Source organism: Labrus mixtus, chromosome 9 (genome assembly GCF_963584025.1).
Source record: "Labrus mixtus chromosome 9, fLabMix1.1, whole genome shotgun sequence".
NCBI classification, from domain to species: Eukaryota; Metazoa; Chordata; class Actinopteri; order Labriformes; family Labridae; genus Labrus; species Labrus mixtus.
In genome coordinates, this window is record NC_083620.1 from 3,873,151 (window position 1) to 3,888,438 (window position 15,288).

A 15,288-nucleotide genomic window follows, 5' to 3' on the forward strand; every position below is an offset into this window, starting at 1 on the left:
ATCCCTGATGATGGAACACCACTGATTGTAATGGGAGACATGAACATACACACTGATAAAGCTCAGGCAACAGACTTCCTTGCTCTCCTATCCTCATTTGACCTCACGCAGGTCCCAACTCCTCCTACCCACAAAGCAGGCAACACTCTTGATTTAAAAGGGTTTTCAACACACAAACCATTAATATTTGCAAAGTTAAGCTAAAATATGAGGCTACAAAAGATCCTAAATTAAGAGTCGTTTGGGAGTCGAAAGAGCCGGCTCTCTGAATAGAGCCGTACTTCCCATCACTACTCCACACTAGCCACATCTCTGAACAAGCTCTGCCCTCTGGTGTCCAAACCCGCTCGCAAAACCCACCCTAGTCCATGGCTCACTGAAGTTATAAGAGAGCAAAGAGCAGGGCTGAGGTCAGAGAGAAAATGGCAAAAATCCAAACAGTCCGCTGACCTCAATGACTATAAGCAAAGACTTGTCTCATTCTCCTCCAGCCTGAAAACGGCCAAGACAACAAATTATCAGAACAAGATATGAAATGCCACAGATACAAGAAAAAAAAATTTCTGCTTTTAACTCACTGCTTCAACCACCTCCTCCTCCACCCTCCGATCTGTTCACACCAGACATGTTTGCCTCGTATTTTACTGAAAAGGTTGCAACCATCAGTAACCAGTTTTCTGAGCCTGACCAACTCAGCCCAAAGGCACCAACCAAAAGTGCCTCACTCGACACATTCTCCTCTCTGAAGTCTCTAAGCTTGTGCTAGACTCTCGGCCCACCACCTGTCCTCTGGACCCAATACCATCAAGCCCCCTGCAGACCATTTCCTTTCCGCTTAATGCTTCACTTAAAAAATAGATACAATTGCTGCTAGATTGAATTGCTGTTCAATGGGTGCCTGTTTTGATGTAATGTTGATAAAGTGATGGGATATGCAATCAGGAGCCTGCACATTGTATTTTAATTTGAAATTGACATCATGCTTTATCTGTTCTCTTACTTACTTCCTGTCTGCTCTGTTCAGTTGGACACGTGCTTGAGGTGGGCTCCATTGAAAATAGACTGTGTGTATTGTGGAGTGGAACGATGCTGAGCAGAGTTTGCAGTAAGTACACAAGAATGGACTAGAGAGGGCGAGTGTGCGGCGCAGATGGAATCATGACATTTAACACCATAATTAATATATCTTGAACTTAAAACGGGTTTAAAAAAATGACCTGACATGCAGTTTATACTTTGGGTGCGTTCGAATTGTCCCTCCTATCTCCTTTCACTATCCACTTTACCTTAACCCCGGGGAAACGTCATGAGGTCAAGGAAAGATGTTAGGAGAATTCATAAAGCACTTAGGGAAAGGCGATCTTGTTGCTCTGACAATCCGACCACATTTCCACTAGGCCACATCATTAAATGTGACGGGCCGGCGGAGGTTAATGACGTGGGTCTGCCGTGTTGAAACTACAATGTTCATAAAATGGACTACTAAAAGCGCATCTAAAAAACTTTCCTCTGTGCCTTCTTACCGGTGAAATAATCCTAATCACCACAAGGTTAGGATTGAAATAAAAGCAATATAGACTACCAGACTACAAGTAAGAAAAGTGAAACCATCAGCTTCCTGTCCACTCAGAAATCAACATAAATATGAAATTAATTGTTACATTTATGTAAAACAAGAATGTACAACTGAAGAAATGCACAAAACATTCTGAATTGAATGAAATATGTTGAATAAAACATCATCTGGCTCAAAATGTCTCTGATCCCTTTTTACCTGAAAGACAGGGTGATGTTTTTATGGTGATTATAATCTGATTATATGGCTTTGCATAATATCTCAAGGCCCTTAATCAAGGCAAGGGTTTCAGCATCTGTGACTGAAGGAAAGTGTAACGTTATTTATGATATTGCTTACGGCTGCCAAAACACTCAAAGTGGATAAATAACGAATGCAAACTGAGCATAGGCTATAATAAAAGTTAAACTCACTTTGATCATTTTACAACATCAGCATAACGTTCATAGTTCGCCTACGGGTTAAAGATAGTTGAAAGTTGTTCAAGGCATATTATTGCGATGGTAACTTACATGATCTCCGTCCCTTTTCTGTCATCGTTATTGTTCATGAACGGTCGGATGCGCGAGTCGCTTTAAATGTTGCGGCCGCAAGGAATTGTGGGGCATCATATCTCATCTCCTTTGGTAAAGGATGGTCCAGTGTATCCTATGCTAAAGGAGGTTATAAAGGAAGCATTGACCCACCTTTCCTTAACACTGTTGGTTAAATACCCTGAATTCTGAATCAAATTTTCTCTTCCCTAACATGTGAGTTAATAATGACAAAAGTTCACAGCTAAAGAACATTTTATTTGAAATGCTAAACTTTTATAGGCCTATGACAAAAAAATATATATATTACAATTTTTAAAATGCATTCTGAATTGTTCTGAGGGCCGGGCCAAATGTGGGGAGGGGCCGTAGTTTGGGGACCCCTGCTTTGAACCATGTCATCTCTGTTAACATAGAGGAAGCTTATGGCCTGTACTGCAGCCAGTCAGTGGAGGGAGCACTAAATCTTTTGGCTTCACTTGAGGCCAGGTATTCGAGGCCAGATAACGGCAACTTTTAAGATGGTTTCTATACTGATAGAGCTCTTAAGAACTCAATGTTGTGCTTTGCCTGTCAGCACCTGTGTGTCCAATCGGACTCAAAGCTGATCGTTTGCTCTTACTGACATTGTTCCCTCTTTCTAGATCCTTGCTTGTGTTGTACTTACTCTCTGATGTACGTCGTTTTGGAAAAATTTTGAATGAAAGTGCTGCATTTTCCATATTCACCTGGACATGGAAATTTGAGCCTAAAGAATGAACAAAAATACAAATTATCTTAATTTGCATTGAGCTTGGATGCATGATTAACCAATCTGGACTTTAAATACCTGACTCACTGATCAGTCATCTTTTGACTCTTTAAATGGTTAGATTTGGGTCGATCAATAAACTTAACACAACCTTTATCCCTTCCATTAATCGTGCATGCTACAACAGGTTTTTTTTTACCTCACTGAATGAGTGACTTTTGAGCGGTGGCAGAGCAACCTGGGGATAAAACAAACATCTTAGAGTTGAGTGGTGGACAGCAGGGGTAGCACCAGGACGCTGGTTCTTCCGTTGATACAATCACTGTCCAGCCCGATTACCATTACATCGGTATTGTTTTTCAATTCAGTGCAACTGACCTGTCACACTCAGATAATGCATATGGTGTGATTAGTGAATTAACATAGTTATTTTGTTCTGGTAGCATTATTTCATAGGGGATAAGACTACCTGTCGTTTGGCATTTTTGGACAAAGTAGCACATCTTGACAGAACACAGAAAGCCGTACAGAGATGACCTCGGGCCGCTGCTATGTTCCATGGTAACAGGTAACCAGGTATGGGGTGGCACTCTGTAGACATGGGAGGGAAACCATTCTCCCTATTGAAAGTCATAAACTATTTAATCCTGAAACTACTATTTTGAGATACGGTTATGATGACTCATCATATTTGTTGTATTAGTTCTCATAAAGTAGTGCTTCCTATAATCTTCTAATCAGATGATCTAGGTATGTTCTTTTATAAACTTTAGTTCACTCCAATTAACGCCACAAAGACACTTTCCTGAGCATGTCTCCACTTTCCACACTTACAGTAACTGATCTGTTGAAACAGCAGGCAAAACATTCAGCGGTCAATGGACACCAGAGTTGTTTGAAGTTGAATGCGTTTTATTGAATGTGGCACGAGTTCCATGTTTCAAACATACACTGGTTACACAGATGTTTACTGTTTAGTTACTTTGAGAAAATGCATTTCTTTTTTTTTTGGATGAAAATAAAATCAGTGAGGAGCTGAGGGTCGACCAGACTTCAAACATTTCCTGCAAAAAAAAACAATAGAAAATAAACACAATTATTAACAGCAAAGGCACAGACTGGTTTCTTTCTTTTGTTTGACTGATTTTGTTTGCATTCATCAATTTAAGATCACCGGAGAGAACAATTCTAACGTCATGAATCTGTCATGAAACACGTCATGAATCTGACGTAGCTTTTTCTTCTAAACTTTCTTAAGAGCAGATTTAAGAAAAATCTTAAGAAGATATTGGTGAATGAGGCCCAATGGTATTAAAGATAGTTACCTGCAACACAAGGGTAGTTGTAATTGGCCTCATCTTGATCACCTGTGAGAGAAAAAAAAGGAGAGATTTAAAAAAAGGGTAAAATTTGTGTTTTGTCTGAAAAGTATTTTCACTTTTCAGGTGGTGTACATCTCTAAAGGGAGCAGGGTTTGTTAAAGTGAGTAGTGGTCTCTGTAAATGATGTCTAGTGCAGAGAAAGTATCTGGTTTACTTGGCTGGTAGTAGTCATAGATTTTGACCACAGCTGGCTTCAGGTCCGACACTGGAAGCTCCTGTATGAGCTCCAGGTCATATTGGATGGGGATCTCCTTTGATAACTGTTGGAAGAAAAACAGACGAGGCAATCAGAAAACAAAATCTGCCGAGCATTCATTATTCTCGGTCACTGCAATGTCTCTCACCTCTTTTATGTACACCACAACATGGTCATCCTCTGGTTCAATATTCTCCACTTGTGCTTCACCTTTAAGCTGTAAGTGAAAAACATCAATAAAAAGCAGTATGACTGGATAGGATCAAACCTTGAAATCAGGTTGTTACAAAGAAAACAAGATTAAGAAATTAGATTAGATCAGGTAATACCATTTTAGTTATCTTGGAGCTTGTGTCATTCAAAACTGTTGAGTAGGATGTTGAACTTTGATTTAAAAAAATAATAATTGATAATTCTGATCCCAGCAGAGAGCAGATTCAGACTGCTCAGCGGGAACAAAATGCATGTAGTTCGAACAACAAAGCATTTTTAAGATGAAGATGATCTTAATTTTAGATGTTTATTCTGTATTGCTGTAGTGGCATGGTCATCTTAAAGGGATACTTCACACGTTGAAACATGAATCTGTATTGACATTGGGTCATATATGTAGTAGAAATGTGAAATACATTTTTGAAGTTAGTGCCTTCTTGACCGAGAAAAGACAGAAAGTGTCTTTTTGGCTCATGTGGATGAAAGACACCAACTCCCAGAATGCACAGCACCGCAGGCCACTTCCACCAAGGTCCTCTACAGACATTTACTTCAACACATATGGCCGTTTACACAACTGATTCAAAGATTTCTTCCAGAAGGAATTGGCATCTTGGAAATTCCTGGCAGAAAACAGACTCTATGTCTGTGTCCGCAGGAAAACAGTGACCCCCCATCCCCCCCCCCCGAGTTGGCCCGGGCCAGCAGACGCAGCAGCCGAACCGGCTGGATTTTCGGTAAGAAAATTACATGTTTTGGGGACTTCTGAGACTCATTTAAACTGGTTGAAATGGACATTAATATATTTCCTTTAAGGTATTATCTCACCTCCTCCAAAGACTTTTCGTCTGGGACAAATCCAGAGAGCATTTTGATATCCACGATCACCATGTTTGTAGTTTCTTGTTTTCCCGTATATCTGTAACACAACAAGAAAAAGTAGATTTTACTCAGTGTGACCGAAGCCTTTTTGTTTGGAGGCACACATACAATCTAAGGTTCTTGGAGAGGGTTCTTATAGTTAAGATATGTTTGAGCTGAGAAGTTACTATTCAGTTGTAATCATTTCCTATTGTACATCCATCAGCAGCTTCTGTACACTGGCGTACTATTCCCTACATGGACGTTACAATCCAGACACCCTCTCACATCTAAAGACATTTAACTTGCATGATATAAAGTTCTGCAAATCTATGGTCCTGATTCACAAAAGAAATGTCCAGCTTTTGTGCCTTTACCTGTGCAAATTAGACAAAACAACACAGTTTAAATGACAATGCATGTGCAATGGGTTAACAGTGTTGCAGAGCAAATTGCATTTTTGTGCGTCAGTGTTTTTGCACATTTTAAAATCAGCCTTAATGCAGTCATTTGGGGGAAAACTGGTCCTTTTGTATGCAAATCACCCTCATTGCTAAATTCACAAACAGCCAGGGCAGTTAGAGTGAACATATGATAATCTGTTGAGACTTGGTGGTAACTGTTACTTGCAGAATTTCCAGTGATCAAAGATTAGGACGTACACAGTTAATACATGAAGTTTGTCATTACTCCTCACATTTATCCCTTGCTCCTGGGATGTCATTGGAAAAAAAAGCCTTCAGAACATTGCAACTTTTAACGCAATTTCTTTAAAAATAAATCTGCCGATGTGAAATCAGTTGAAAGATTTTGCGTGCAATGTCAGCATAAGTTAAAGGTAAACCTGGGATACAAATATTTGTTCAGAGTGACAGTAGTGTTCTGTCACTGCTGCAATATCTGCAACAAGCTGTCAATGACTACTTACCCAATCTTCAAAGTCAGAGTCATCGTAGGTCTGGTAGATGAGCTGCTGCACTTCGTACTGACCTCCACGTCAAGTGTTGTTGCTATGGGAGTAGGCGGGACGTTGTAGTGATAAGAAATCTAGGAAAAAGTCCCACAAGGAAGTTAATTATTTTCATAAAAATCAAACAAACAGCTATTTTTAAGTAAATTGTAAATATGGCAGTTCTCAACTTTCTGCAGTACTACAGAGCCAGTGGCAACAAGGCATCGCTCTACTGTCAGACATGTGCACACATAGACAAGAAAGGGGATTGAGCACCAGCCGTTTTGCCCTCTGCACAGAGATTGCTTCGACGTAATAAGAATATCAGGTCTGGAGACCCCCTGTCTGCTGCAACTGCCAGCACACTTTAACGCACATATTTACTTGCATAGACACTCCTTCAGTTTGAGTTACTCTGACACAGCAGCAGATATCGGATATGTGGTCAAAGTATGATCATAACTGTTTTTCATTTTGTCAAATGTTTTCATAATGCTTTCACTGCTCCAGTATTGTGGCATGTGTTATTATATTAACCTGACTTCTTACCACTATAGTTACTAAACCATACAAAAATCAGCATCTCTTTATTTCCTGTCATATTGAATATATTGAAGATCAAAACACTATAAGCTCTATGGGACGTAACCATTCACCTGCATGATTAACATCCCCTTCTCTGTTTCTACATGAGGCCCTCACCAACCAATGTTCCTGTTCCTTTTTTGTCTTTGTCAAGCTTTGGAGGAGCTTCAGTTATGACTGACCTGCACTGAGACACACGCATTGCCCTCCACCTCCACTGTGTACTTTCCTGTCTGGTCCATCACCAGCTGCTCCTGGTAGACCAGCTTGTTGTCCTGGTTCACTTCAAAATCAATCTCCTCGTCAGAAAACTTGACATTCACTGAGCTCGAACCTTCAGGATTGAACACCAGGGTGGAGTAGAGAGCGAGAGCCTGAAGGGCCACCACTGTGTCCTGTGAAACACAAATTACAAAGAATTATTACTTTGAAACTCCTGAGTGGAACTTTAGTTTAGGGTTAATAATAATAATGCCTCCTGTAGACAAAGCTGCTCATTGTATCACTGTTGATTATGTTCTGCACGTGTGTAAGTAGTATTGACAAAACATCTCCTCCTGTTTTTGTTACACGGTTAAACATGCCACAAAAAAAGTAGAAAAAAGAAAGCTACTTGGACAAATTGAAGTGAATCTGTATGTATGACAGCTGCCCTGCACCAGCACAAATTAATATATAGAAATAATCAACCGCCTCAATTTGGTCTTGTTTGCTTTTGTGGGGTTGTTTAGAGGCATCAGTGTTACAGTCATTTCAGTCAGTTTAATAATGAGATTTAAAAAATCCTCATCGAGGACTTAAAACAGATGAAGACATCTTGTTTTATAAAGCGGAGAACATACTACAAGAAGAACTGATTTTGGGCCCGATTCCCCCTTCAAACGATCCTAGACAGTGTCCTTATCTTTCAATTGTTCTTAAGATTATCTAGTCAGATGTTCCTGTGGTGTGAGGCATGTTAAGACTAATCTGATCTGCTCAAAAGGACATGGGGGCCCTATCGATTTGGTATCGATATGTTCCATATTTACGATCTCCTGTTTTGTGTGGGTAACCCAGAGGACAGCCTAGCATGCACTCTGGTGGTTTGGTCACATCATTTAATCTATTACCATCAGTCATCATGTGTGGGCTCTCTCACATTTGAAACATCTCTTAGCTTTTAAATATGTTTTACTGTTGGCCAGGCTTTACAGACATAGCAAGTTTTATATACCGATTAGGGCTGGGTAATATGGACCAAAACTCATATCTTGATATTGTTTAGCTGAATGGCGATACTCGATATATATCAATATGTATTTTATTAACAGTGAAAACACATGGAAAATAAACTACCTGTTTGTGAATTTAAAAAGTAATATTATAAAATAAAAATGTTCCTTAAATACAATAAAAGAGAGAGAGAGGAGGAGCAGGGTTAAGAGGGACAGACAGTCAGTCGTCATCAGTGAGATGAGAAAAAGGTGACCTGGCACCTCTGTAACGTTATTTTAATGCAACATAAACTATATCCATATTAACGATATTGTCTTACCCTATATCTTGTTTGAAAATATATCGATATATCTTAAAAACTCGATATATTTCCCAGCCCTAATACCGATCTTCAGTTTCAGCAGTTTCAGACTCACCTACAGCTGTGACTAGCCTCAGAGCATGTGAGCAGACCCTACCCCGTAGAGACCATCCACTATCCACCATCCATACATCTAATTATTTGGTCGTGAAAAGCATTCCTTTACTCGGCCAATTAGACAAAAGGTTCAAATACAAAATGCAAAAATTGGAGAGCATAATTTGGTGTGTGTTCAGAAACTGGGTGGCCTGTCCAAAGAACGTCTATCTGGGCAAATAAGATTTAAATAAGCTCTAAACTATTTGAGGGTTACCTGCGTGGAGGAGAAGCCTCCATAATACTTTTGCTGCCTGGTCAGCCATCTGACGATGCTGCTGGCGTAGCCCAGTGCTTCGGGGGAAGGAGGGGCAGCAGGAAGCGAGTATGGCGACAGTATGGCGAGCAGCACGTAGGAGGTCATCTCCACAGATACAGACAAATATCTGTTTGTCGCTGTCTGAGCCCAGTGGGTGAAACCTCCTGCATACAGACACAAACACACAAAGGTGAGGGACATTCAGAAACAAAGAAGGCTTTCATTTTTGTAGTTTTTAGACATCGAATCAGTTAGAAAGAAAAATAATATGATCCCATGAGCATGAGGGGGAGGATTGCATTAAAAACCCACCAGGGACTTGCAGAGTGGCCTTCTCTGATCAAATTATTAAAAGAAATCGTTACAGCAGCGAATGCAGAATTCATACACAATCTTTATGTTTCAGCCACTGTTTAAAACATCAAAAAGACATATAAAACAATTCAAATAACGACTGAACTTGGTAGCAAGGTACCTAAGATGGTAGAGCAGCTCGTTGTCCAGTGGTCTAGCACTCTTCATGTTTCGGCAGCTTTAATGTTTTAATGTTTATTGACGTGGCTACTTTTGAACTATCTATTTTTTATATTGTTTATTCGACAACATGCCTTTAACTATTGCTCTTATGTTATGCTTTTAATGTTGACTGTGTGTCTTTTATGTTGTTTAATTAATATTTCTGTGTTTTACATGTGCAGCTAAATTGTCTTTTGTTTTGATTGCAATGACAATAAAGATCTATTCAATCACTTAAAATGTGGAATTTTTGGCTACATTGTCTAAGTGTGCATAATGGACAATGGACAGTCTGTTTTCATATCTATGGGCTTGATTGTCGTAGCATTCACAGGTATGCACAAGATTTTTTTATAAATCCAACTCTCTGAGACGGAACATGCATTAGGGCGAGCGCTTCTTTCAGCCCTCTGTTCCCTTAAAAACTTAAATGTATCAGTAAATGCAAAAGAATATATTTAACTGAGCATTGGGAGCGTTTCTGTGCTTCCATGTGTGTCTTATGGGCAGAGTGGAAGTCTGTTTTGAACTCATTGATGTCTGTCCATCTTCATCAAGCATCCTCTAAATACCAGGGACTTACTGCACCACAGACTCTAAACTTTAGACCAGGTTTTATTTGTTCTAAGATGCGACAGTTTTCTGCATCCTCAAGATAAGAACGGGTCACATGTGCGCCTGACCACATATGATTTTAAGACTAACACAAGCCTGCGAGCTAACACAGGTGCAAGCTCATTTGCTATTCAGACAACATGAGAGCTGGGTGAGAAAATGACAGTGGCATCAGGCTCTGCACTAGGCTCCGAGACGCTCTGCCCCAGGCTCCGAGACGCTCTGCCCCGGGCGTAGGATAGTGCAGGAAGTAACGGCTGAAACCAGCTCACAAAGGGAATCCATATGGAAATTTTGATTGGTTATAATCATTTATTTCAGGGTGACACACCTTCTTTTATCGCCACGCTGTCAAGGTGTAACAAAAGTTTGTAACGGGTTTCCATGTCTCCCGCCAGAGTGAAGACATACGCCTGCAGAGCTGTAGCGTAGGTGTTTGCGACGTTATTGATCGTCTTTTTCAGGCACGAGAGGCTCTTAGTGACAGTTTCCTGTAACAGATTGAGAGAAAACAATATAATTAATAAAAGAAGTAAATCATAGGACTGATTTTAGATCATTTTCACGACAACATCGTCCATCTTTACAAACAGTGGATGGGATAACCGGATGAATCATTTAATAACATGATCAAACGGTTTACAGTGAAACAACACAAACTCACTGAGAGGAGGGTACTCACAGTCACAATCGGGTTCATCTCCAAGAAGGCAGCCGTGATGTAAGCAGTGATTATCACTTCATCAGACACACCGCCCTGCAGAGAGGAGGCATCATACAGACATTATCATCACTACAACTTCCAGAGGATCAATTCACAAAATTATTTTCAGTCAGCAGATTTCCAGTGGTTGGTCAAGGTTGGCAAGTTTCTTTTAGGGCTCATCAAAAGTAACATAAATTATGAGTTGTGGTGTAAAGTCCCTCTGCACCTTTAAGAAAAAGCTAAAGACCCAGCTCTTTCATGAATACCTACTAACTTAATGATGATGGTCTCCATATTATTGATGATGATGATGATGGTAATGACGATGGTTTTTGTTTGATAACGATGACTTGTAAGATGGTTTCTATACTGATTAGAGCTCTCAAGAACTGCCGTCAATGTTGTGCTTTTACTCTGCGTATTGCCTGTCAGCACCTGTGTGTCCAATTGGACTCAAAGCTGATCGTTTGCTCTTACTGACATTGTTCCCTTTTTTCTAGATCCTTGCTTGTTTTGTACTTACTCTCTGATGTACGTCGCTTTGGATAAAAGAGTCTGCTAAGTGAATTGTAGAATTGTAAAGTCCACACTAAACTCTAAGCTAGTTTCTATTTTAAATTGTGTCATAATTTGGTTCCAGTCTTTCCTCTCATGTCTAATCGGCTCTGGACAGACTAAGGGCTGAAATAACATTGGTAAACTGATGTCAATCCACAAACAGAAACTAAAATGTTTGTCATATATGACAAAATATTATGATAAGGTTATGACTAAAGCCTACAGCCTTGATCTACAGCTAGTGTCAAATAACAGTGACATCTTTTTGTGAAATGATCTCCGCTCATGGAAAACCAAAGCAGTCACAGAGAACACACTGCTATCTATCACAGAGAACACACTGCTGACACCAAACAGGTGGTAAAATCATCTTCTAATCCTCAACCCTCCAAGTTATCCTACTTGTCAAAACCATTGCCATGGCAACCGTGTTAGAAATTCAGGATTCTTAAGCCAAGAATCTGGTAAAAAAAAAAAGGGCTGTTTTTGACTCTTTCTTAGCACACATAATTCAATGAAGAATAGATTTTAAAATCTTGCCATTTCTAAATGTTTGAGAGAAGACGGGAGAATATCTCAGAAGTTTTGTCACATGTGCAATTCATAACAAAATGGTAGGAATTTTAAAACTCTCGTAATCAGAGCCCAGTTTATCCTTCTTTTGTCACTTGTTTCTGATTACCTTTATGTGGTTGTTGAAGAATTTTCCCATCAGTTTAAAATTGCCACTGCCCTTTTGACTGTTTGTTAGCCAGATCACAGCATCGTTGATAACTTTCGGATCGATAAAGATGAAATTCTGAGCCTTGACAAAAGATCTCATCGTGAAGGCAGTCAGCCTGCAGAGTAAAAAATTTTTTTAGATATTTGAAACAACTGGAAGCACTCGATCCGAGTTTTCATTCTTCACAAAGGGCACTAATATATCAAATATAACACTTAATTAAAACCGCAAACGGTGATGAAGGGCCCTCGCACCCCTATGCATGTCGAGGTGTGTCGCAACCACGGGAGTGCAGCAGCAGCGGAACGTGACTAAGCAGCAGGCCGTGCAGTTCGATTTGCGTAAAAGTGGTAGTACTGGCATGTTGAAATAGGCAGCGTAGTGAAGATCACATTAAATGTTGACGTAGAGCAGTTCAGGCTGGCACTGTCATGATAGCTATGAAATCTGGAGGAAATTGAGCATTGTATATAGGATGTAGTACTTAGTCCTTGCAGTAGGGGGCGCTATGGTTGATGTTGACTATTGTTATGTCAATGTGTTCAGAGGCCAACCCTGATCATACCTGGGAAATTTTAAGCAGATCCGAGAAAGTATGTATGATGTAGGGTGATGAAGGAACGTGGCTAAGCAGCAGGCCGTGCAGTTCGATTTGTGTAATAGTCATAGTACTGGCATGTTGAAATAGGCAACGTAATGAAGATCACATAAAATTTTGACTTAGAGCAGTTCAGGCTGGCACTGTCATGATAGCTATGAGATCTGGAGGAAATTGAGCATTGTATAGAGGATGTAGTCCTTACTCTTTGCTGTAGGGGGCGCTATGGTTGAAGTTGACTATTGTTATGTCAATGTGTTCAGAGGCCAACCCTGATCATACTTGTGAAATTTCAATCAGATCAGACAAAGTATATAGGATGTAGAACTTAGTCCTTGCATTAGGGGGCACTGTGGTTAAACCTGATTATTTTTTTGTGTCACTGTGTTTTAAGCAGATCAGACAAAGTATATAAGAGATACAGCCACTTCCTGTTTGATGAGGATGTGATTATGGACTTCCTGTTGAGTTTTGGGCATGGGTGCAAGAGCCTTTTTTGTAGGTTTTGTCATGTTGGAAATGCATAGTAAAATTCAGAATTGTAGGTTCAACGTGCAACGTGGGGGCTGAATGTTTGAAATATTGTAGGGGGCGCCATTGAGCCATTAAGCCACGCCCACTCAGTTAAATGGTATAACATGTTTGACTTTACTACCAGGATTATATGTATGAAGTTTCGGGACAGTACGACTATGTTAAGCCCGTGAAAAAACAACTTCCTGTTTGATGGCGAGCGACGCGTCCGTATGGTGACAGCGTTGGACGTAGGCGTTTGAGGTTGAAAATGTTGTATGGCCAAGGTGATAGCATGGTCCACACCAATTTTGAGGGGAAAATGAGCTACCTTGTAGCAATGGCTAATGCTAATTGAGAAGCAGTAACTTCCTGTTGTCAACAGGTGGTGCTGTGACTAATTCAAAAATGTCGATCATGGATGTGTTCAGGACGGGTCCCGTATCATGCATGAGATATAAGCATTTACAACTTGCCAAAACACTCAAAAAAGTTAAAACGCACGCCACGGCCACGCCCTTTGACGAAATAACATGCAGCGCACAACGAGATATGTTGAGCCTGTCTAGAACGCACTGACACTTAGTTTGCGTTGATCGGATGAGCGCCCTCGGACAAGTGCGTTTAAATAGGAAGGCTGAAATCTGCGATTTTGAGCGATTTTGGGCCATTATCGTTAAATTCAACTTTAATTTGTGGACTTCCTGTCGGGTTTTTTGAAACGCTGCAAGAGGATTTTTAGTCCGTCCTGACGAGCTTAATATGCGTACCAATTTTCGTGAGTGTACGTGAAAAAACCCTTTACGGGGAGGCCATTTTGAACATTTCAAGGGGGTGCCACTGAGCCATTTTGCGAACTCCGTTTACGAAACCACCAAAATATCAAATTTTTCGCAAGACCTGATGACCGTGGAAAGTTTGGTGAGTTTTCGGGCACATTCAGGCCCTCAAAAGTGGCCGCAAAGAGGCGGACTAAGAACGAGAAGAAGAAGAATCGCTAGGGTTTCAAGAGGGTCCTCGCACGGTTCGTGCTCGGGCCCTAATTATAAGGTAAGTCTCTAGGCTAGTTCTTACATTAATAAGAAGTACTTAATAATACAAACATTCACATAACACAAAATATTACTGTAATATTACTGTTAAGAGCTTTTGAGTTATAATAGGATGCAATGGCTGGTGCACGGTGCAAATAATTAACAGTGTGCATGTTAGAGAGGTTAGAGCAGCCAGACGACGCTATCAGGATTTTTAAAAATATTTTTTATAACTGTTATCACTGCTATCTGGCTAAACAGGGTACAGTGAGCAGACCTCAATCGTCTTTGTTTTCATTTTGCAATGGTAGAGACTCATTGCAAGTGACAACATTGAATAAAAAGTAAGGAAATTTGTGTTTGGTAGATTATTTCTTTGTTGAAACAACGCTTCTTGGCAATAAATCGTATACCGTTGGAACGCCTGTTTATTTCCCTTTTAAATGGTGCCACATTTGTAAGGAACATGCATTTGTGGGATAAGCAGCAAAGCTGAGTATGTGGGTTCTGCCCATGAAAAACTTGCCAAATCTTCTCTGCCAATATTTGGAGTGAAATATGAACAAGGGAATGTTTAGAGCGACAAACTAAGGCTTCATTCAGTGGAAACCTACAATAAGGATTACATTTTGCTTGTGGATCAGTAATATTCTCACCAGGTGTTTCCTGGTCCTCCTGATCCAAATGTGCTGAAAGCACCGTCGTTATTTTTGTAGTTCAGCTGTCTCTGGTAACCTGTATAACATTAGAATCACGATCAATAGGGGAGTAACAGTATGAGCAACACTTCTTCTGTCGGCATATCTAAACGTATAAATGTTCTGTTTTAGCAGAAACGCTGAACTAACAGAGACTCACCGCTGGTCAGAAAGTTGGTACCCTTTGCCTTGATGTCTGGGGTCAACTGTTTTGTGTCTTCCAGGTATTGGAGGATGTAGATGTTGGGGGCCAGAACCGCCATGTTCTGCTCAGCGCAACCATATGGCATCCGCAGCAGACTGTCCAGGTTCTTCAGGGCTCTGCCCATGATGTCACCTGACA

General features: G+C 40.4%; 1 protein-coding gene across 1 annotated transcript in view; it reads right to left on the reverse strand.

Moving 5' to 3' along the window:
- Window positions 1-3,757: 3,757 nt before the first annotated feature.
- LOC132980085 (alpha-2-macroglobulin-like) overlaps window positions 3,758-15,288 on the reverse strand; it is a 155,200-nt gene continuing 143,669 nt past the window's right edge. The window contains 2 exon segments of the mRNA XM_061046004.1: window positions 3,758-3,924; window positions 4,186-4,227. Of these exon segments, the coding sequence (XP_060901987.1) occupies window positions 3,914-3,924; window positions 4,186-4,227 (53 nt within the window). The 3' untranslated portion in view covers window positions 3,758-3,913.